Below are 22510 nucleotides of genomic sequence, written 5' to 3'. Positions count from 1 at the left end.
AAAGTTAATTGGTCGTTTTTAGGTAATAACCATGGGTAACGATTTTACGAGTGAATTCGACGGCGAAGTGGCACGTCTGAGCATCCAACACGTATATCCTGAGGACGAGGGAGAGTACACGTGTGTCGCTTACAACGAACTTGGGAAGGCATTCACGTCGGCTTGTCTCGTCGTCGATGGTAATTTTACGTTGAAAAGTTTACCTTCGTGATATTACGCTTTATCGAATACTTAGGAATATTCGTAATCGTTAAAGTACCAAAGTAGAAACGGAAAGAGAATGATTCTTTACGAGGGAAGCTGAAACGTTATAGCTTAGAAACGTTATGGGTAACGTATGAGTTATAGCGCGTAAGCAAAACACGCCTGCGTGGTCGAAGCATTCTCCCTCGCACGTGCAAGTGCTAATAAATTGCGTGAATATCAAATGACTTATACGCCCCATATACAAGGTGCGCGTTTGCAATAATAATGAGTCCTTTGTCCGACCAAAGACTGGACGAATACGTTTACGTTAAATCTTTCGTCTTTGGCAATGTCAATTCGCAGTTCCCGAGGGCAAAGAAAACGTACTGAGCGAAAGATTATCACGACCGATCGGTCTACTATCGGCCGGATCAACGCCTCGATCGACTCCACGATCCACGCCTATCAGAAGTTTATCTCCTGCGGTTTCCCGTGAGTCTTCAAAGCTGAGTTTTTCTTTCTTCTTTCCTTAAGTCTTACGTTTACCGCGCGCCAGCGAGTAGAGCGAAAAGAAATTAATGTCGCCAACGAAGTTGCCGTTGAAAACATTCAGAATTTATGAAAGTACATGCACCGAAGTATAAAACTCGTTCGATGAAATTAATCGGCAATAATTTTGGTCCCGATTAGACGGCCGCGAACTCAGGTCTCCTCAATTTCCTCCACGACGTGGTTCGACGATAAAACGACCAAAGATCAGTCCACCGAAATTTTATTCTGTACCGCACAATCGAGTGGTCGAAGAGGGTGAAACCGTGCGTTTTCAATGCGCGGTCGTCGGTCATCCAACGCCCTGGCTGAAGTGGGATAAAAACGGAATCGTTGTCACGCCGACCGCAAGAATTTCCATCGTAGAAAAGGACGACGTGAAGATCCTGGAGATCGGAGAGGTTACGCAAGAGGATGCCGGTCTTTACAGAGTTACCTTGGAAAACGATTTTGGTAGAATCGAGGCTAGTGCTCGACTCGAAGTGATAAGTAAGCGTACCTCTGACGCGTCCTCGACTGCGTTTGTAACATCGCGATTAGATAACCGTTTCTAAAAGCTTCTTACATATTTATTTATCCTCTCAAATATTCATAATATTCATTAGCATAGACATTAAAATAAATATTTAACAAATAAAGCAATTATTTTGAAAGATCGGCACGGATCTTACGGACGAACTGTAAGAACTAGAAGCGCCTCTCCGAGGATTCATCCTTCTTTTTCTCGAAGTCTTCTCGACACGACTACGAGGATGGACGGCCGTTTACGACTGCAATGCGGCCTGAGAGGAACCCCTAGTCCGACGCCCACGTGGTATAGGTAATCTTTTTCTAATCTTTATGCGTCGCGTACGAGTAACCGTATGTTCCTGGAATAGAAACGAAACGTCTGTTTGCGTTTTAGGAACGGACGACCTTTGCCCCGTTCGAATAGAATAAAGAGGCACTTTGACGGTAAAACCGCGAAAATCGAAATTTCGAAAGTAAAAGCGAGCGACGCCGGCGAATATGCTTGCGTGGCAACGAACGTCCTTGGTTCAGCGAGGAACACCTGTCAGGTAAATATTTATGGCCTCGAAAGATTAATTTCATTCTGCTCGTTCTTTCTCTCCTTCGACTTGTCGGCGTTCTCAGGTAACCGTACTCGATCCACGCGATTCTTCAACCTTGGACAAAGAACCCCCGAAATTCTTGCAAGCGCTTCCCGAAGAGTCGATCGTCATGGAGGGAAATTCTTATGAACTTCGTACCAAACTTGCTGGTAAAAATAACGAGGAGACATCGATATTTTCTTTTTTTTCCTTTTTCCGTTTTTCTCCCCTCTCGACGAGTAAGACTCGCGTGGATTTATTCTCACAGGTACTCCTCCGTTCTCGATCAATTGGTTGAAAGATAAACGCGAGATACCCGACGACGATCTTCATAATTACGTTTCGCACAGCGACGGCGGAATCGCCCTTAGACTCTCCGATACCCATCCACGAGACGCTGGAGAGTACGCTTGCATCGTTCGAAACGAATTCGGAGAAACGTCTTGCGGCGGTCTCCTTGCTGTTCAAGGTATCCGTCACTTTTCGATGATACACCTATATCTATTTTATCGTGTATAAAAATTATCCGAGATAGGAATAACGATCCGATGTTTATTTATTGGACAGATTATAAGGCTATTCCGAATCTCGCGCCACGATTCACTAAAACGCCGCTAACTCGAATCGTCTCGAAGGGCGAGACCGCGTGTTTCTGCGCACGAGTACAGTGCGGAAAGCCAATGGACTTTTCGTGGACTATTAACGGAAAAGACGCCAGGGATAATGCTAGATGCAAGGTACGTACCAAACTTTACGAGAGAGATATTTTAGACGAAGAGAATTATTATATTACGCAGATCGAGATAGACGAAAATGTCAGCATTTTGAAGATACGCGACGTCTCCTCGCGAGACACGGGTGAAATTCGCTGCACAGCTTCCGTCCTTGGGAATGGTCCATCGATCTGCTGTACGACGGAATTGCGATTGAACCGGGCTTCGTGTACGTCCGAAAATCGCACTTCGAATTCGAAGAAAGAAAGAAAGATATCTCATAACCGTGAAAAATCACCGTCTCCGTCGTTTAATCGTACGCCCGACTCCAAACTCTTCCAGACTCTTTCGAGCTCTCTCAGAAGATCTAAAAAGGAACAGCATTTCCTTTCGACGAACGTTTCCCATCAAAAGGAAGAAAGATTCAAACGCACCAGATCGTCCTCGCTTCCTTTAAGAACGAAAGCCTCGAGTCCTAAACGACTGTCTCCGTTACCGAAGGAGAAAAATGCAGTTCCTTCGACGGAGTTGCATATCTCGAAGACGAAGAAAGACGAATCGAATGAGATAGACGTAATGCCATTTACGTGCGTAGAACGATCTCTGTTAACATCGAGAACGGATAACGAATGTATAAAAGTTGACGACGAATTGGACGAATTTGTAGCAGCTGCGATCGTTAAGGCTCCCACCGACGTAAAAGTCTTCAGAGGTAACAAGCTCGTTCTCAGGATTACCTATCGTGGCCATCCCGAGCCGCTGGTCAAATGGTTCCGTGCGGTAAGTAAGAATTCGGTACGCTCTTAAGATCGTTTGTAGTCTCGGTACTAACCAATAAATCTGGAATTATCTATAGGAACGAATTGATACGACGTTCGAAAATTTGCAATTCCTTGAGTCGCTATAACGTTGCGCTTTGCACCGCTTAGGTGACAGGTAGCAACGTTGTCGACGACGCGGCATCGTACGAAACGTCGTTCCGTTTATCTTCAGGCATCGTAACGAATATTTCCTTTTTCCCGCTTTTCGTATTTCCCACGTCTCGCGCGAATACGAAAGCTTGACATATCTCGCACAAGTAGGTAACAGAAGCTTCTACTCCAAGCGATCTCGCTCATGCGTACCTACGTACGTAGAAACTTTCGTTACTTTTAATTCGGTTTATTAATTTTAATTGGAATTTATGAGGTACTATGTCAATGACCTTATATGCGTTCGAAACGAATGTTATAGGTCCGGTCACCTTGCGGCGAACGATGTTCGAGATCCCCTCCCCTGTATTTTGTTATAGAAACCAACGCGACGCGACGCGTCGACTCGCTCCGTCGCGTCGCGTCGCGACGTTCGAAACTCGAAGCAGTATTCTCGCGATCGTTGACAAAACACGCGTCTTCTCCTAAACCTTGAGCACGCATTTTTTTAGATCTTTATCGCACTTCTTCCACTCGGTTCCTCTTAACGCTCCCTGTAAAATGAGCCATTCTCGAGAGCCATTCTTTTCTCTAACGGCAAGATATTAGAAAGCGAGTATCGAGTATCGAGTGTTAATCGATCGTTGTCAAAATATTCGCTATAAAAATGTTTGCCTATCGTTCAAGGGTCGACGATTAACGTCCGAGGAGAAAATTGGGATTACCTACGGTGCCGGTGTCTCTCATTTAACGTTGGACGATATAACGGCGGATCATGCTGGAAAATACGAAGTGTCGGTGGAAAATTTATTAGCACTGGATCGACAATTTTTTAGTCTCGCCGTTGAAGGTAACTAACTTTTATTATACTTTGGTATGTTTCTACGTATACGTATAGCTATAGATGCGACAAAATTTGAATCGTATCTAACGATAACGTAAACGTACAAACTTTCGTGCTATCGATCTCTCCGCTTTCAAATGACCGATTAAAACTTTTAATGCAATAATGGACGCGATTCCGATCGAAATTTTTATTAAATTTGAACGAACTCACCCGAATGTAAATCTTATACGTACTTAGATGCGAGACGATCAACGCGAAAGAAATTTGACAATGAATGTTATCGAGCGAGGCTTTCACGTTCGTTCTCTATATGGATCTGTAAACACTCGTGCTCGCGATTGTTTACAAAAGTCCGAAAGAAACGGTCTTACATCATTCCTATCTAATTGCCGTGTCGTACCAATATAACTAACGCACGCACACATTATCAGAAAGTTCTCGTATGTTTGTTCAAAGCAAGCGTATTTAGAGGTCACGCGAGGCGAACTATGAATTTAAGTCGAAGATTGATCGTTTGCGCGTTAAAGATGACACGTGTAGGTTACTCTTTTTACTACAGACATTCTCGCAAATATTACGTCAGAGATTTTTGTAGAATAATAGTATCCCGAGATTTAGTAGAATAATAATATTTATCCCCCTTTACATCTACGTTTTCAACGAAAAGATAACGTTTCATTGCGCTTTCAATACTTTTCGATCGTTTTTGTTCACGAAGAAGATAGAAGAGACAGTGTTACGCGCAATATCTCTTGGTACTTTCCTTCCTCGAGATAATAACGAAAGAACGGGTCGGATCAACGTTCGTAGTGACTCCTACGAGATAAAGAAAGATGTAACTCGTCAGAGCGTGGAGAATCGACGATTCGATTAGAAAAAAGATTAGATGTTCCGAGACGCGTAAGCCGAGCATTGTTCCGCGTGTGTGAACGCGCGTCGCCTCGCTTCGCTTTGCACGGTCTAGTTCCTTTTCTCGCGTACAAGGCGGACGACAATCTCACGTGACGACGAGTCGCGCAATTATTCCTCTACCATTTTCAAGACGAAGTCGCACCAATCTGCTCCTTCCTCTCTCTTCGTGGTTTCGTTCGTTCTCCCTTCCCCTTCCCTCTCCCCCTCTCCGTCAACCTTCCTTTTTCCTCGAGAGACGTCGTATACACCCATTCACATCGAACACTTCTATACCGCTATCTGCTAGACCAGTCGATACTTATCGCGTTGACACAATGGCACGCATTTCTCGACTTTTCTCACTTTACTTTGTCTGAATGGCACGTCGACGTTATTTCAAGTTCGATCGCTTCGATCTACGAAGACACCACCATGGAGTTGGGTAATATACGACGTTGATGCTCTCGTTATGACATAGCGCATTAGCACGAGATAGAAAGTAGCAAGTAAATATGAAGTGTAAGAAAGCGAAACTGTCGTTCCTATCGTCGCAATCTTTTATACGTCCGTGTAAATGGATTTCGACGTCGCGAGCGCTAGTCGGACGACGAGACATTCAATCCACTTAAAAATAATTTGTAATTTTATAACGACAGGACCACCGGATCCACCGACAGGTACTCCAAGCGTAACGCGTTCGAAGAATTCGGTAACGATTGCCTGGAGATCACCGGCTTACGACGGTGGTTGCACGATAACCGGTTATACCATCGAGATGAATCGACGAGAAGAAAACTCCTGGACGGTCATTGCTGAATCCTGTCATTCTCTGAGTCACACGGTGCTCGCATCGTCAAACGATTCTATCGTCGCTGGTGAAAGCTACCGTTTCAGGGTCAGGGGGGAAAATATTCATGGGGTCGGTGAACCCAGTGCTCGGTCCGAACTCGTTAGGATACCTCGAGAAGGAGAAACGATTTTACAGAACGAGGAAGAGGAAGGTAATTGAAAATATCCAAACGGAATATTTTCCAATTTTTCTCCTTCTCATTAGTTATGTATGTGCATATATGCGTATATTAGCTATGTATGTCTATATATGCGTACGCACGCACTCGCACACACGCCTATATCCAATTTGTAAAGGATTTATCATTTATCTGGTCTGGCTATCGTAGAATTCGCAGCAGCTTTCGAAGCTCGCACGGTTCGTGCGGAGGACTCGCAATCGTTCGTCGACAGATACGATGTCTTCGAAGAACTCGGGAAAGGCCGCTACGGCGTCGTTAAAAGGGTCGTCGAAAAGTCGTCGAACGAAAGTTTCGCCGCGAAATTCGTTAGAACGATCAAGAGTAAGGATCGAGAACAAGTTCGCGAGGAAATAAACATTATGAATAGACTCAGACATCCGAAGCTTCTGCTTCTAGCAGCCGCTTTCGAGGGTCCTCGAGAAATCATAATGGTCACTGAATAGTAAGTATTTGCTTTCAATTTTTAATCCAATTTTTCTCCGCGCTTATCTACCGTTTCTCATTGTTTCCGTTCGACAGCATTTCCGGTGGCGAACTTTTCGAGAGAGTCGTGGCAGATGACTTTACTCTGACCGAACGAGACAGCATGCTTTTTATGAGGCAGATTTGCGAGGGCGTCGAGTACATGCATAAAAATAATGTCGTCCATTTAGATCTGAAGGTAAAAAAAAAAAAGAGAGAGAGAGAGAGAAAAGAGAACGTTTCTCCTCACACTCTCGCGCTATAGAGAACTATATTTTGTTGCAATCGATTGCTGACGTTTCGTCGAGTTCGATTTTAAGGCGAATCGATCAGGCGAAGCGTCGCGGATATTAAAAATCTCTTTAAAATCTCTTTGCTACCTTCACAGCCAGAAAATATAATGTGCCGAACGCGAACTTCCCATAAAATCAAGCTCATCGACTTCGGATTAGCGCAAACCCTTAAACCGGACACACCGATCAGAGTCTTGTTCGGTACACCAGAGTTCATACCACCTGAAATTATAAGCTACGAACCAATTGGGACCGAGTCGGATATGTGGAGCGTCGGCGTCATCTGTTACGTACTGTAAGTTTTTGCCAAAGATACGCAATATATTTGGGATGAAGCCTTGCTCCGTCAAACGTCTTTGCACATTCAGATTAACGGGGCTGTCGCCTTTTATGGGTGACAACGACGCCGAGACGTTCGCGAATATAACGAGAGCCGATTACGATCTGGACGATGAAGCTTTCGACGCTATTTCGAACGATGCCAAAGACTTCATCACTGGTTTACTTGTTAAACGAAAAGAGTAAGTATCGATGTCTCTGAATGAGGTATCTGCGATATCTAATCATTTAACGAGTTTTGGAATGGAAAAGTAACCCTTCGTCTCTCTAAGATAACACTACGTACGAATAATGTTCGTTTCGACGTCTGATATTTCTGCTCTCCCTAGATCGCGCATGTCGTCGAGACAATGTCTGGAACATCCGTGGATGGCCCAACATGCTGAAAGTATGAGCAGGGTGGCATTACCAACGGACAAGTTAAAGAAATTTATCGTACGTAGAAAGTGGCAGGTAAATATTATTTTTCGTATTCGACTTTGGATTTTTGCTAATTCTTTTTTTCCCTGACGCAATTCTCTAACGGCATAGAAATACGTACATCGATCTCACGATGTCTTCACTTTGAAGATCGATTAACGTTAATATCGAAAGATTCGTCGGCATGTGCATGCTGTATTGAAAATCGAATAAGCTTGTTTTTATGCACGCACGATATCGACGATTCATGTCGTAGAGGGAAATAAATTTGACGGATGAAACGCGATAGCGTGCATAAAGACGAGCTAAAATCGCGATCTAAAATCGCGAGCTACGTAATACCGTAATATCTCTTGATTTCTTCCCCTCGAGCAATTAAATTCAAGGAGTGTGCGTATATGTATGTGCGCGCGTGTGTGTGCACGTTTTCGTTTGTTCGAATAGAAAACAGGAAATGCCATTCGTGCGCTAGGAAGAATGGCGATTCTTTCGGCAAACAGTAAAAAAAGCCCAGCGACGACGGCAGAGTGTTCGGAGACGTGTGATTCGACCAACAATACGGACAACTTCGTTATCGATGAAAGAGAAAAATCTTTTGACCCTTCGACGAATACGGATAGAAACGATGCGAATGATACGATGAACGAGCTAGAAGAGAATTCGAACTCCTCGTTCGAACTCGAAGGAACGAAACGGAAAAGTAGCCTGTACTCGTTTTGTTACAAAACGGAAGTAAATATTTCATTGCAAGAAGAATCGGACGGTGAAGTAGGTAAGGACAAAGACGAGGACGAAAGGGAGGAAATATTTTCTGCGATCGATAACGTATATTTGGAAAGTACGGGAGGAAACGAATTGGCGACGGAAGAAGAGCATTTCGAGGGACGAGACTCGGCGAATGTAGAAAGGAAATCATCGGAAACCGATACAGATTCCGTATCTGGTAGATTTCAAAATCAACGACGAGTGTTTCGAGGAGACTCGCGTGATTCCGGAATTGCCGATTGCAATTCGAATTTAGCTACTTCGTCGTTGCAATTAGACGAGTTGGGAATCGTTTCGATCATCGAAGAGGAAACGGACAGCGAGACTAGTTCGAAATCTTCGAGAGACGATACAGGGAGTACCGAAGCTACCTCGCAAAGTAACCTAATTAAAGCTTCGCGCGAGACTAATCCCGTCCAAGAAGGTGTGTAACTATTCTAACGATCGTTGCTTTCTTTGTTTTATCCTTTATCTTACTCACATTATTTCCGCGATATAACGCAAAGTTCAATTTTAACCAAATATCTATAATATTTACATTTCGTTCGGTAGACGCCAATAAAAATCAGGATGCAAGGATGATCGTTGCTCGCAATCGAGAAAAATTCGTTCCTACGGGGAACGTCAGTCGTACAGCAAAGATGTTTGAACAGGAGGCAGCGTCCTTAAAATCATCGGCAGCCTCTCAAATTCAGATTGTACATCGCGCCTATCCGACAGCAACGATGGCCACTGGTAAACCGCACAACGAGAGGATACAAAGAGTTTTTGCCTTTTGGAATAAATAAGAAGACTTTTTTAGTTGTGTCCATTCTTTTTGTTTATCGATGAGATATATGAAGTTTTTCGAAAATTGACGGCACCGTATTTAATTTTTTCATTTCATCGCCTACTCGCGCGCACCCGCACACACACATCAAAACACACAATTATAATCGAACACAAGTGTTATGCGAATAAGAATCTTCTTAACCAGTTAGCTGTCATTGACGAGTATACTCGTCAGGGAGAAATGGCAATATTTTTCTGTTGCGTTACGACGAGAATATTCGTTATTCGTCGATGTAAAATGTAGTTACCATTTGTTATTTAAGTTAAGTAAATAAATATTAATAATAAAATTATTAATTTCATAAAGGACTAAAAATCATTTGATTACAACTCAATATTAAAACAGCTACGCGCGTTCGACGAGTATACTCCTTATCGCTTCATTTTTGCTACACTTTTCCGTGCGCACTTTTACAATAGAGTGACACAGCCAACTGGTTAAGGTATTAGTCAAGTTTCTTCGATAAGACCGAATAATGGAAAAGCTATCGTGTCTTGTTGTTGATCGTGTCTATAATGTTCATGTAGATACTTACTTTTAGTGAGAAATAAAATTTATTCAAGTATTGTTATAATCGGAGATATATATATACATACATACATACATACATACATACATATATACATATATATATATATATATATATATGTATATATATATATTGTCCTCTTGTATTAAGAGAATTAGAGGTAATTAAATATATTATAATTTTACAACGATCGGACGATAAAATGATATTTATTATTACATAAATGGTAAAATGTAAAGTAAGGCTTGGGAAAAAATCGAGTCACCTTATGAGAAAGACACGTTGACGAAAAGGTATAGTTCGAAATACGTACTCATATCGTTAAATTATTTTTCGCTTTTCAAGCATTTTTTTGATACATTTCTGCTAAATCATCTTTCAATGGACAATTCATAAGACGATTGTTTATATCTAAGTAAGTAAAACTATCCTTGCTTACAGGTATCCAGGTATTATCGACATATTCGTTCAATGACGACGTTGGACAGCTGAAAAAAATGATATCAAATGGTACATATCCGAGATAACACACAGCGGCTAAAAGAATTATGAACGGAGAAATCTTACCCAGTTTTTGCAAAATTGCTCCACAAGTATGTAAGTCGCTCGATCATAGCCCTATCTTTTGTTCCTACAGCCGGAGGTAAACGATTTGTAGCTTTGCATAACGGCAAATAAAAGAGATAAGATTGTTCGTCGGCATGAGAAGCTCCTAAACATAGAATATTTCTGTATTGTTTGAATACTTATGCAATACCGTATTAGCAATTTCGTCTTTCTACGTAGAAAAAGAGAAAAGATATGTTATATATTGAATTAAGTAGAATGTACCCTTTGGATAGTAATCCGAGTTATCCGACTTGGCTTGAATCGTTTTTAACAAATGAGTAATGGTGACTTCATTGCCGACATAGGAAAATTTATATAAATAAGTTGGTGCACACTCTCTCTTTCTTCGATCGTCGGCTATCGTATTGATCGGACAACAAAAATATATATCGCTCAAAAGACTTATCAAAGACGGAATATTTTCCTTGCTTAACGGTTCGTCTTTGTCGAAGTAATAATTTTTCACGTCTTTCAGCAATCGATCAATTTTTTCGGGCTCCTTTGAAATAGCTAATTTTGCGATATGACTCTTCAGCGTTTTGTCCATTGTTTTCAAGTCTTCTTCGCTGGTATCTAAAAATCGGAAGAATTGAGAAAGATTTTGGTGAATAGATTTCGTCACATTGAATCGTAACACGACGTAAAAAAGAATATGGATAAAAAAAGTTAGGTGAGAATTTGGAGATTTTCTTACTTTTCAAAAACATTATAAATTCATTACTCGTATAACCAAGCATAATCGGTATATCAGCGTCGTCTTTTAAGCATTCCTTTATCGGACGAGGTAAAAATGGATTTTTCGATTTGACATCCACGACTGGCCCAACCGGCAAATTTTCGACAGACGTTTCCTGGAAAGATGATTTTTGTTAAATTTGAGTGACTCTAAGTAAGTACACAAACCCAAGGAACGGCATGGTTAAAACGTACCGAGGGTGTAAGAATTTTGAACTGTGCCTCTATAAGTTGCGAAGCTGGAACCGTTCGGAGAAATTCAACGATTTCTTTAGGATCCTTCGAATCCTCGAAGCCAAGGATCGATGCAAGTTTAATGCAATTTTCTGGCTTACTCAGTCCTATGGCCCAAGGACACGTTGCCGTTCCGCTTTGATATATCGCCTTGTGAAAAAGACCTGCAATTGAGTGCGTTAACGTGTCATCGGCTAAAGAACAGTTTCCTTTAAAGATGCAAATTATTCGTTGACAATCATTACCCTTCGTATACTCTATCTATATCCATATTTATATTCGTTTTTGTTATTATCATTAAATTGAACCTTTTGTACCTTTCGCCATAGGCGACAATGTTAAATAATGAATGGACGTCCCACCGGCGCTAACTCCAAATATCGTTACATTTTTGGCATTTCCTCCGAAATTCGAAATGTTTTCCTGAACCCACTTTAATGCTGCCACTTGGTCCTTTAAGCCTTGATTACCAGAGGCGACCTCGTCGTCCAAATTTAAAAATCCTTTCGAAAATGACACACGAGATCTTACACATTTATCGTTCAAAACTTCTCTCCATTCCGATTGTTTTTTGATAAAATATAGAAAGATATTTGTAAGAATGTGCCTCACCTAAAACCCCTAGTCTATAATTTGTAGTAACGAGAACAATGTCCTTGTTCATAAAGTAATCCGGTCTAACGATTTGTTCGGTGCCAGAACCGGAAGTAAATCCACCACCATGAATATAAACCATAACAGCTTTACTCCCCGTCAACGAACTCGTATAAACATTAAGATAAAGTGAATCCTCGCTACCGATGATATCGGTTCGCGACAGTTCGTCCGGCTGCACGCAACAATTCACCTTGATATTTCGAGCATCTCTCAGTCCGGTCCACGAAGCCGGAGGTTCGGGATCCTTAAACCCATCAAAAATGAAATTATATTCGCAATGGAAACATTGCAAGTGTGAACGGTGCTGTCGAAAAGGCGTGGTATAACTTTTGACACGTCATTCGCATCATTGATGTTAAAGAATATCGAAAAAAAAAAAAGACGTAATTCAAGACGATTAATTTTCTTTTACGATACGTTAGATTAGCGCACACCATCTTATATCATCCGTTATTCGTTTTAAAACGCCCACGAACGTTATCGTCGATTAATAAGATCTTAGATTCAGAATGACTCACGAAAATGGTTCGCGAGTAGATCACGTTGGTATAGTAGATTGCATAGAAAGAAAAATGTTCTCGTTTCGTTCGTTAAATACCTTAAATCTTAACGGACCAAGGGGAGGTGCGGCAAAAGGTATTCCTTTGAAACTAAAGTAAGATGTTCCTAACACGCTTTCGCACAAAGAACCTTCCAATTTACCCTGCTTTACGTTTACTACGACCGACATGTTTCTCAATCGTGCTACTACGCCCGTCAAACGAACCCGATTCAATCTAACTGATATTACAGAGGACTGTAAATAATTTTTTATGTATGTAAGCATATGTATAGCTGTTTATTGAAAGATATCTTATCTGATAACAACGCCTCTAAATAGAACCATTATGTAATTTATGACCCAAAAAATAACATATTTCCCAAATGATCATATTTAAATATCTTTGTACATCATTTGCACATGTATTATTTTTTTTTTGGTTATCTTTTCACATACGATTATAAAGCACGCACTAATTAGTTTGCGGAGAACGTCAAGGAAATCATACCTAGATTGAATATGTCAAATCTTTCTTTTTTTAAATACATCGTACAACGGAGGATTAATTTTCATTTTCTGTGCTTATTAAATGAAATATTTTTAGTAAATGCATTTATATATTTTACATTGCTTTTCGTATAGTCTGCCTTAGTTTACCACAATAGTTTTATACTTTTTTCTTTTTTCTTTTTTTTTCTTTCAATTTTTACGCAATCTTTTTTCGCACGGTACGCGTCAACCGTGTAAAAAGACGTATGTAATTTATTATCCATTACAGTTACAAAGGCAAGGTAAATAAATATTTACCAATAGAGCATGCAAAAGTTTTTAATCGTTGCTTAATCGTTTAATGTATAGGGCAAAGAATTATCCCACGATTATCAACTTGAATCGGATATAATATTTTTTTAGAAAAATATCATCGACGTTAGTAAAAGTATTAAAATATCGACTTGTAATCTTCTCAACGTTATAAAGATATTAATTACGTGTATATCATATTATACATTTAATAACAATACGACTATACAAAAGATACTTAGACAGCTTACATTTTCGAGGCACGTGTAGTGTTTTAATTTCTATAAAATAATATAAAATATGTTATATCGTTGTAACGATTCGAAACAACATCGTTTCAAACTACAAAAGTATTTTAAAAATAGCGAGTGAAACTCTTTAATGTTTTAATTCCATAGGCTTTTATCCGGAATGGTTTAACGATAGCATTATATTTCTCGAAGATTTAATTTGCTGCATTGTTAACGTTTCATTTTATCAAGAATGGGTACGACCATGTCGAACGAGGGACGTTTTCCTGGATCTTCGTTCATGCAAATTCTGATTAATTTGGCAAGATGCGGAGAGATTCCCGGAGGTATGCTAACACGCAGTTCTTCCAACGCTATCTGCAACAAATATTACGTCGATCACAGGTACACGTTAACGATACAGTTTATACGTATGTATACATAAGTCGACCCTATTTACCTTCATCCCACATTCCATGGGTGAGAGATCGGCAAAGGGCACTTCTCTCGTAGCAAGTTCCCACAAAAGAACGGCAAAGCTCCACATATCGCTAGCTTCCAAATTTATATCGGAGGATCTTTTGCTAAGAGCCTCCGGAGACATCCACGCTGGTTCATATATACGTCCAACCTCTTGGAAAGAGAATTTCGAATCTGCCATATTTACTCGAGCAGTTAAATCTTCATCGATCTGGAAAAAGCTTGCAGATTTAAACAATAGTGTAAATGGCGCAATAGCACATTTATTATTTACCATAATATGTTTGCTGTTAAGCTGAAACCTGCATCTATTTTGTCTCTCTAATCCATGAAGAAAGGCCATGGCTCTTGCTACGTCGAGAGCCAATCTAAGCGCACGCGCCGTGTCAACGACGACGCCAGTTCCTCCATGTAAAAGTCTGTGCAAACTTCCTCTAGCCATGTACTGCGAAACCGTCGCTAATTGCGGTGGTTGATTCACGCATCCAAGAACAGGAAGAACGTTCGGATGAGAAAATATTCGGAGTTTAGGAAACTCTTCGTTGAAATCCCTCGATATACGTGCTGTACACTCGCGTACGTTTAAAATTTTTGCTACGATATCGTTATTTTGCCAACGTCCTCTCCAAGTTTCTCCGCTTGGAGTACTCGCCAAATGAGTATGCAAGGCAAGATCCGCCATGTTGATACCTTTGTGTCTGGATAGAGTGGCATCTCCTACGAGTAATACGAGCGTTCGAAGTAAAATTTTCTGTCGGTCCTTTTAAAAAGTAATAATAATCATCGTCATCTTACTACTCCTAGTTTTTAATCCCAGCCAACTTTGATCCTTGAATTGAATTTTTTTTAGATCTTGTCCATGCTCCACTGCCATGTCTAATGGAAAGTTTAAATAGAAATTTAATAAGAGTACATTCAATACGACAAATCCATACGGCTTACCGTGTAATCTTTTTGCCAAATGTCCTCTAGCTTTATCAAGAGGAGTATCGCCATCTTTATTGGCTATCGATACTAAGGCACCGGCAGCTACTAACTCTTCCGCGACAGCTTGGTCCCCCCAAAAGCAGGCATAATGAAGAGCGGTATTTCCATGTTCATTGGTAACGTTTACATCTGCTTTATTTCGCAATAACTGTTAAAAGGAACGTCTTATTGCCTCCGCAACTATTTCACCTCTCAAGATTTTTTATTTTATAATCTATCTATTTTACCAACTGAGCGATTTCCTTATGTCCATGCGCAGAGGCAAGATGAAGCGGCGTGTCGTCTCCTCTATTAGTAGCATTGATGCGCGCTCCTCTACTAACTAGCAGCTCTGCCAATTTGAGATGGCCTTCTTTACAGCACCAATGGAGCGGGCTAAATCCGTGGTCATCGCTATACATAGAACGATGAATCATATTTATGGTAATGGTAGTGGTAATGAATTATTATCGATATAATAAATGATCTAATACAGTTATTATTGCGAATAATATATATCCATATACATGTATAATTTGTATCTCATTTGGCGAACTATTGGAAATCACAGTGTGTGTGTGTGTGTGTGTGTGTGTGTGTGTGTACGACGAATAGCACTAAAAACGCTACTAATAAAAGTTAAAGCAGGAAAATTAGCGATAAAAACTCAAAACTATATATGGAAACCACAGCACTCGCGATAGTGGCGAAGATTTCTCCAAAAATGGAAATAGATATTTACCCTTGATTCATGTCATGTTCGGTGTCGTCCAACCAAACGCGAACTTGCATAGCATTTCCTTCGCGACACCATTGGAATATATCTTCCATTTTATTCTCTTTATTGATAAAAAGCAAAGAAATTCTATAAATAATATCGTTCGGGAGTGGCAGCCTCCAGTTGTGTCACAAACTCTTAACCGTCTCATATACTATATATAATCATGTTTTCTTCGAACTGACACACATATTTACATATATATATTAAGCCTTTTCGCACTGTATCCACACTGTATCTATAAAAATATTGACAAGATCAATGTCCACAGTCAGTAATTAATTAATTTCACACTTTAATTTTCTTCGATATATCTTTGAAAATCGTGACGAACTACCACGCTCAACATTTCTCTGAGAACGCACCCAGCGCATCAGACTGTACGACCATATATGTAACCATATATTGTATAATATACTTTATTTATGTACGCACATTCATTCGCGTGGTGGGGGTTTCTTGACTCAGTTTCTCTTCACGTTACTCTGATTTTATTCTACGTTCTAACGTCAACGGTGTAAATACGCGATTACGGATCCGGCGACAATCTGTATTATTATCGTAGTTCAGGTTCGAAACCCGACTACGGAAAAAATTTTATTTCCGATCTATAACGCGATTTTTATTTTCCTAGTAATAATCAAATAGCGACAATGTTATAACGATTAAGTTTTTTTTTTGTAATCGGTTAAAAAAAATATTATAAAAGATTAATAAAACATCTTGATCATAAAGTGATTTTTTTTAAATCGACGTTTCGATAAACGAAGTCGTATAAGTTCTCACGCTGTTACCGCACGCTTTTCTTTCTCAATTGCGGATAGATCGACGAAGAGCATTGAGCGATGGAACAGTAAACATCGAATGTTGTTGCCCTATGTAAACACACTAAATTTCAGATCGATGCTCGAAGGACGCAAAGAAGAATGATCGTGCGACCGACTTTGACAATTATCGAATCAGTCTTCTGTCGAATATCAATGAGTTAACGTCCTTGATTCCGACTAAGTAAGAAAAATTTAACAGATATGTGTATCAATTTAAACTTGGGTCTCCAGAAGTAACAATCTCCGCGCGATGGGACCCGGGTAATTGATATTACTTTCGATGTTATTTATATCGTGTGTTTGTAAGAACGAACAAAATATTTTTATTATATTTTTACAAATTTCGAAAATAATATCTAACAGCTGCTTAAGATAGGTTATATTTATTTAGCCAACGTCGCAGTTCGGCTATTGGTTAGCATGGCAATCACCGTAGCCAAGTCAGTACGTGATTCGCTCGTACCGTGTCGTCCAGATGCCGTTACAAAAAGGACCTGTATGCCACCCGATCATCGGTATTCTCTTATCTAGCTTTCTACATTTGATACTTCGTAGTGATACTTTAGAGACAGACTTTAAATCGAAATTATTATTTTCTGTATTTATGGTAATATATCATAGATTTTAGTCATTCCTCGATGCTGCTATGGGATTAATCGAGAACTTATTTTTATATATTTTATTAATAGCTGCACTTATTATCATCGTGGTACGTTTAGAGGTTATAAGTCTCGTTTTTCGTAGTAGAAATTATTTGTGAAATTACACAAACCGTAAACATACTGAATTATTTAAGTTTCATCGTATCGTATATGTTATAGTTTTGTATAATATTGTATATTACAACGCAACCGTACCCAAAATTATGGCGGGATGAAAAAGAAAAGGTCTTCTTCGATCACAGAAGGAAGGAATATCAAGAGTTTCCTTCGTTATACAATAATTGGAGCATAAATCTAAGTGTTATCGTACCTGCTTACAACGAGGAGGAAAGACGTAAAGATTATAATATTTCTAATAACGAGGAATAGAATAAATGTTGTTGGCCGACATACTTGTTTACGTTAAAAGCGATAATAGTCGAAAAGAGAGAATATGATGTAATTGGCATATTATTATATTGTTTTAGTACCGCCGATGTTAGACGAATGTTTAGAATATCTGGAACGATTAAAAAAATCTGGTCATAGTTACGAGGTAATTGTAGTTAGCGACGGAAGTACAGACCGAACTGTAGAAGTTGCCGAACGTTATGCTTCCAAATACGATACTGTCAGAGTATTGGCTCTTGTTAAAAATAGGGGTAAGGGTGGTGCCGTTAGGCTGGTCAGTATAAAGTAGTTCCTTTTAGCGAGCACAGAATAAGCTTGTATTACTTGTATCGCAAAAATATCATTTTATTTGAAGGGTATGCTGAGCTCGAGAGGTAGCGCGTTGTTGTTTGCAGATGCCGATGGCGCCACTAGATTTGCGGATCTAGAAAAATTAAACGACAGTTTAAGAAACACATTAGGATGTAAGTTGGACGCATTTAGAAATTAATCCAAATCGATCAAGTTGCTAATTTATCATTAACTGCAAGATTAAAACTTTATGTATTATGTTTGATCTAACTTACAGTTGATTATTTGTCTAAGCCAGAAGAGGTAGCATTGTCGCATGCCGTAATTTGTGGATCGAGAGCTCATTTAGAAAAGGAAGAAACCGCCAAACGCTCTTTTTTTCGACTACTTCTGATGCACGCATTTCATTTTTTAGTTTGGTTCTTGTGTGTACGAGGTATAAGAGATACGCAATGCGGTTTCAAATTACTAACAAGAGAGTCTGCAAGAAGCATATTTCGGACTTTACACGTCGAACGTTGGGCATTCGACGTTGAGATGCTTTATATCGCAAAATATTTTAATATTCCTGTGACCGAAATTGCAGTAAATTGGACAGAAATAGAAGGATCGAAAATAGTGCCATTTTGGAGTTGGCTACAAATGGGCAAAGATCTAGTTCTAATTTGGCTTAGGTATAAAATCGGAGCATGGAAAATTGACAATATTAAGCAGAATTAACTGAAAACACACGAAACAATTTTAAAGACAACAGAAGGAATGCTTGAGATGATGTATTGTGCATTTTCAATAGTCTGTAACGTGAAACCGAATTCATTGCGATTTTTTAAGAGAGTGTACTAATAAATAATTGTAAAATTTATTATTTATACGCATAAAGAGTGTGAACCTTCCTAACGACGATGCCATAATCGATGAACTTTTGTATATTGAATTGTTTAAAGGATTCGTTCTAGTTTATTCCGTTATATCGAACGTATGTTACGATAACCTCGTAAAGAATTTGCGACGAACTGTCCGCTTGATGTTATAAAAGTAAGTTGAGGTTAAGTAGCCATCACGTACATTCTTGAATAGAAATTAAAAGTAAATAAGTAGATAATAGTGGGTTCTAAATGAGTTTGAGAATGGAGTATGTACGTGTGCTTATTTACATATTTTTTTTCATAGAGATATATCGGAAAATAATCGAAGTGGGATCCGTCCAATCACAAGAGACTTACTTTTGTGGAATACTCCCGATTGGATAATTGTTATGCACGATGAGTAAGTAATCGGTCAAAAGAATGACGTGGAACGAGAGAGGCGTGGAACTAAAAACTTGGCGTAGCGTTGTTAATGCTACTTTCGAGGAGTTTCGTACGGATACGACGTAGACAAACGATTTCGTTGAATTTCATTTGTTTTTATATTCTAGTAGGATACTAGAAGAGTGTAGGACAATTGTTGACAATACTGAAATTCTTCTCGTCGTTTAAAATCTATCAAAGATTATTAATTATTATTACTTATTATTATTATTATAAATTCGCGTGATCGTAAACTATACGTTAGAAATGTCTTTCATATCGCCGATGCCCAGTAGAGAGTTTTTGTGGGATGTGTTTAATAGGTAGTTATAAACTTGTTACGTATTGTTAAGCAAGGAAAATGTCATAGTCGATAAGTAAATACTTTAAGAAATAATTAACGATTAGACTCAAGTTCGTTGTTATAGGTTGGAAATTTGTTTGATTGTGATGCTCGATCAGATAAGATTTGACGTGTCTTTCGATGTAATAGACAACTTAATTTACAGGGTGGATAAGGATGGTTCTGGTTCAATTACCGCCGATGAATTGCAACAGGCACTCTCGAACGGTACCTGGACTCCTTTTAACCCGGAAACCGTCCGTTTGATGATCGGTGAGCTTGGTATACACACGCACGTATTTACAAACGATCATGCAAGTCGTTCTTAGATGTGCTCGTGACACGTAGTTTTCTCTACTTTCTATTCACATGCACACGAACATTCTGTATATATTGAAACAAGTACATTTCTCAAGCATAGTAGAAAATGTAATTTGAGAATTTGTTGCGTTCGTTTTACATTATCTTTTGCATGATCCTTTGTCGTAAGAGCGTTACAGATTTTTATTTGTTCTGTTGACACAGGTATGTTTGACATTGACAAAAATAGTCCTACTTCTTCAGGTATGTTTGATAAAAATCAGACAGGAACAGTCAGCTTCGAGGAATTTGGCGCTCTTTGGAAATATGTCACCGATTGGCAAAATTGCTTTAGATCGTTTGATCGCGATAACAGCGGTAACATTGATCGCAATGAATTAAAGACTGCTCTAACGCACTTTGGATACCGTTTATCCGAACAAACGATAGATAATCTTATACGTAAATATGACAGAGCAGGCAGAGGTACTATATATTTCGATGATTTTATACAGTGCTGCGTCGTTTTACATGTAAGAGCTAAATTATTAAAAGGAAATGTTATCAAGTCGGTTTAGATAAGTTTAATAATAAGATCATTGTGAGTTTGTAATCTTTTTACAGACGTTAACCGCAGCCTTTCGACAACTAGATACAGATTTGGATGGCGTTATCACGATTCATTACGAACAATTTTTGGGTATGGTATTTAATTTGAAGATTTAAAGTATGTACAAATACAAATATCGGAGGTTATATATCTTGCCTTTCAATGGTTATAAACATGATATAACGATGCGAGTTGCCAAATAAATAAAATTCTATTTCCACATGTTTTAAGGAGAAGCAAAGCTATCGACATTCTTAGGTTAGTCTAAAGATCGGATATCTATCTATTCCGAAGATACACGGTTTATACGTTTGAAGTCCATTTATCGCTATTATTATTATTGTTATTATTATTTATTATACTTAATTGTTGTATAATATTGCTATAATAGTAGAGCTATTTCTCAAATATTTTTATTATCGATGTTTATGCTTAAATGATAAAACATAGTAGAAGATATATTTCCATACTTTTTTATTACTTAAAACAATAGCTTATTTATATGATAAGTAATTATGAAATATATTTCTTTAAAAATATATTCTATGATAAGAGTTCCATGATCATTCCTAAAATTCCGATAATTTTGGAGAGACGAAACTCGATGTCACGTTAATACCGATCGTCGGTAAATGCTATATATATTCGTCTTTAAAAGTTGGCCGATAAAATAGAACGCCGGTTGGTAATGCAGTAGTTTCAGCGATACATCGAAACTCCGTTTTAACATTTCTTGGAAGAATAAATAATTTATTATTGCCGTACGTCCCGTATCATAATCTTTCAATAAGAAATTCCATCATAACGCTTTTGTAGTAGGATACTAGTTAGGAGCTTGCCGATAAAATTATCCGAGAGATTGTTTATTGGTTTTAGATGATCGATCGTAAGATGGCATTGTAGGTCTATAATTTATCTTAGAAATATAAAATAATCAACGGGAAGGGAAGACCTATCCGGTTAAATAGCGAAGCGTTGAACGCGTTTTTAACAAAACAAGTGATAAGGAGCACGATAAGCACCATACGTGATCGAAGGTAGAATGTTATTTATATTCTACGTAAATGGTACAGGACATAGATAGCAAGCACCGCGAGTAAAATGATTTCGCGCCACCGTGAACGTATTCTAAATAAATTTATTTTTTTATTATTTAATTTATATTGTTATTACTTTAGTGGAACAAGCACGTTGTAACGATTATGAGATACACTGCAGATGTTTTTGGCCGTCTCGTTACGTTGTTTTATATCGAAATCGTTTTATATCGATACATCGATATGGTATTTCTTCAACTCAAAGTTGAAAGAGAAAGAAAACTTTTCGCAGTGTTATTAGTTTTAATTTTTAAATAACTTTAAAACATGTATATGTGCATATATATTCGACGATTATCTCTGTAATCGAGAATCAAATAAATGAATTTTTCAGTTTCTAATGATCGGTCTATCGGTCGATCAAAGTTTTTCGAATTGTGGTAAGACTCGGAAAATGAATGATGAAAAAATGTAGGATAGGTAATTGGTCTTAAAGATAGCAAAGTGCCTTAAATAGCTAGCTTGACTTTGTATGGACTTTGAAAAGAAAGGAAAGTCCGATAGAAAGGAGAAAAGTTATATACGTAGTTCGTGTGTAGCCGCACGTGAGCCTCGCGAATACACGCTTTAGCTCGGTATACCCTGGATGGCCTAATCCGAGAGCGAAAAGAAAAGGAAATAGAGGAGAAGCTCGCGTGTCTTGTTCCTTAAGGGAGAGGGAGGGTCGCAGAGGAGAAGACGGAGTGGAGGAGCGCTCCGCAAGAAGATTCTTCCGAGCGAAGGGTAGCAAAGGTTTGCGCGCGGGGTGGATAGTTGCTCGGTGGTCCGAACCACCACGCGGGAGGCTGTCGGAGGTGGAGGAGCTCTCGGG

The 22510-nt window shown here is 39.0% G+C and overlaps 5 protein-coding genes across 15 annotated transcripts in view; 3 read left to right on the top strand and 2 right to left on the bottom strand.

Moving 5' to 3' along the window:
* LOC127064567 (titin homolog) overlaps positions 1–10450 on the top strand; it is a 43931-nt gene extending 33481 nt beyond the window's left edge. For 3 of the 5 annotated variants that reach the window (XM_050995772.1, XM_050995774.1, XM_050995773.1), the window contains 18 exons: positions 23–179; positions 550–678; positions 877–1224; positions 1390–1555; positions 1640–1793; positions 1870–1996; positions 2095–2295; positions 2394–2563; positions 2624–3319; positions 4138–4300; positions 5845–6189; positions 6367–6661; positions 6739–6880; positions 7070–7269; positions 7343–7495; positions 7643–7766; positions 8178–8922; positions 9051–9904. In XM_050995772.1, coding sequence (XP_050851729.1) covers positions 23–179; positions 550–678; positions 877–1224; positions 1390–1555; positions 1640–1793; positions 1870–1996; positions 2095–2295; positions 2394–2563; positions 2624–3319; positions 4138–4300; positions 5845–6189; positions 6367–6661; positions 6739–6880; positions 7070–7269; positions 7343–7495; positions 7643–7766; positions 8178–8922; positions 9051–9286 — 4551 coding nt within the window. In that variant the 3' untranslated portion in view covers positions 9287–9904. Of the gene's footprint in view, positions 1–22; positions 180–549; positions 679–876; positions 1225–1389; positions 1556–1639; positions 1794–1869; positions 1997–2094; positions 2296–2393; positions 2564–2623; positions 3320–4137; positions 4301–5844; positions 6190–6366; positions 6662–6738; positions 6881–7069; positions 7270–7342; positions 7496–7642; positions 7767–8177; positions 8923–9050; positions 9905–10300 lie in introns of those variants that run through there. The other 2 variants (XM_050995775.1, XM_050995777.1) reach the window with 2 other exon arrangements.
* On the bottom strand, positions 10053–13081 carry LOC127064578 (esterase E4-like). 4 transcript variants are annotated; one of them, XM_050995815.1, is made up of 8 exons: positions 12693–13081; positions 12050–12338; positions 11746–11940; positions 11399–11646; positions 11163–11319; positions 10691–11041; positions 10427–10571; positions 10053–10347 (listed from the first exon to the last, which is right to left on the bottom strand). In XM_050995815.1, exons 1-8 carry the CDS (start codon positions 12918–12920, stop codon positions 10200–10202), a joined length of 1761 nt encoding a protein of 586 aa, XP_050851772.1. In that variant the 5' UTR covers positions 12921–13081; the 3' UTR covers positions 10053–10199. The 4 variants fall into 4 exon arrangements, with proteins under 4 accessions (XP_050851772.1, XP_050851774.1, XP_050851773.1 ...); XM_050995817.1 differs by having other exon boundaries at positions 11399–11601; XM_050995816.1 differs by having other exon boundaries at positions 11755–11940.
* A 136-nt stretch (positions 13082–13217) lies between these two features.
* On the bottom strand, positions 13218–16896 carry LOC127064584 (integrin-linked protein kinase homolog pat-4). The gene is made up of 7 exons (XM_050995840.1): positions 15855–16896; positions 15361–15526; positions 15089–15281; positions 14942–15022; positions 14421–14863; positions 14127–14357; positions 13218–14044 (listed from the first exon to the last, which is right to left on the bottom strand). Exons 1-7 carry the CDS (start codon positions 15941–15943, stop codon positions 13898–13900), a joined length of 1350 nt encoding a protein of 449 aa, XP_050851797.1. The 5' UTR covers positions 15944–16896; the 3' UTR covers positions 13218–13897.
* A 380-nt stretch (positions 16897–17276) lies between these two features.
* LOC127064592 (dolichyl-phosphate beta-glucosyltransferase) lies at positions 17277–18922 on the top strand. Its single transcript, XM_050995858.1, has 5 exons — positions 17277–17426; positions 17539–17713; positions 17847–18043; positions 18125–18233; positions 18338–18922. The coding sequence occupies exons 1-5, from the start codon at positions 17364–17366 to the stop codon at positions 18778–18780; spliced, it is 987 nt and encodes a 328-aa protein (XP_050851815.1). The 5' UTR covers positions 17277–17363; the 3' UTR covers positions 18781–18922.
* Positions 18923–18951: 29 nt separating this feature from the next.
* LOC127064597 (programmed cell death protein 6) lies at positions 18952–21141 on the top strand. Of its 4 annotated transcripts, none has more exons than XM_050995867.1 (5): positions 18952–19095; positions 19231–19326; positions 19859–19965; positions 20257–20525; positions 20617–21141. In XM_050995867.1, the coding sequence occupies exons 2-5, from the start codon at positions 19316–19318 to the stop codon at positions 20716–20718; spliced, it is 489 nt and encodes a 162-aa protein (XP_050851824.1). In that variant the 5' UTR covers positions 18952–19095; positions 19231–19315; the 3' UTR covers positions 20719–21141. The 4 variants fall into 4 exon arrangements, with proteins under 4 accessions (XP_050851824.1, XP_050851823.1, XP_050851821.1 ...); XM_050995866.1 differs by having other exon boundaries at positions 20218–20525; XM_050995864.1 differs by lacking the exons at positions 18952–19095; positions 19231–19326 and adding an exon at positions 19352–19672 and having other exon boundaries at positions 20218–20525.
* Positions 21142–22510: the final 1369 nt, after the last annotated feature.

Source organism: Vespula vulgaris, chromosome 6 (genome assembly GCF_905475345.1).
Source record: "Vespula vulgaris chromosome 6, iyVesVulg1.1, whole genome shotgun sequence".
NCBI lineage: Eukaryota > Metazoa > Arthropoda > Insecta > Hymenoptera > Vespidae > Vespula > Vespula vulgaris.
This window is presented reverse-complemented; position numbering and strand designations above follow the sequence as displayed.

Excerpts from the sequence above, each read along its gene's own strand:
- LOC127064592 (XM_050995858.1), top strand. The coding sequence starts at position 17,364 with ATGGGATTAATCGAGAACTTATTTTTATATATTTTATTAATAGCTGCA. Across the intron at positions 17,427-17,538 it reads CTGCACTTATTATCATCGTG|TTTTGTATAATATTGTATAT; the intron begins GTACGTTTAGAG and ends TATATGTTATAG. Across the intron at positions 17,714-17,846 it reads TTACAACGAGGAGGAAAGAC|TACCGCCGATGTTAGACGAA; the intron begins GTAAAGATTATA and ends ATATTGTTTTAG.
- LOC127064584 (XM_050995840.1), bottom strand. The coding sequence starts at position 15,943 with ATGGAAGATATATTCCAATGGTGTCGCGAAGGAAATGCTATGCAAGTT. Across the intron at positions 14,864-14,941 it reads GGGATTAAAAACTAGGAGTA|GAGATGCCACTCTATCCAGA; the intron begins GTAAGATGACGA and ends TATTACTCGTAG. Across the intron at positions 14,045-14,126 it reads CCATGGAATGTGGGATGAAG|ATAGCGTTGGAAGAACTGCG; the intron begins GTAAATAGGGTC and ends TATTTGTTGCAG.
- LOC127064578 (XM_050995815.1), bottom strand. The coding sequence starts at position 12,920 with ATGCTTACATACATAAAAAATTATTTACAGTCCTCTGTAATATCAGTT. Across the intron at positions 11,647-11,745 it reads TATGGCGAAAGGTACAAAAG|GAAACTGTTCTTTAGCCGAT; the intron begins GTTCAATTTAAT and ends GCATCTTTAAAG. Across the intron at positions 10,348-10,426 it reads AGCAATTTTGCAAAAACTGG|CTGTCCAACGTCGTCATTGA; the intron begins GTAAGATTTCTC and ends CATTTTTTTCAG.
- LOC127064597 (XM_050995864.1), top strand. The coding sequence starts at position 19,617 with ATGTCTTTCATATCGCCGATGCCCAGTAGAGAGTTTTTGTGGGATGTG. Across the intron at positions 19,673-19,858 it reads TTGTGGGATGTGTTTAATAG|GGTGGATAAGGATGGTTCTG; the intron begins GTAGTTATAAAC and ends CTTAATTTACAG. Across the intron at positions 20,526-20,616 it reads AGTGCTGCGTCGTTTTACAT|ACGTTAACCGCAGCCTTTCG; the intron begins GTAAGAGCTAAA and ends ATCTTTTTACAG.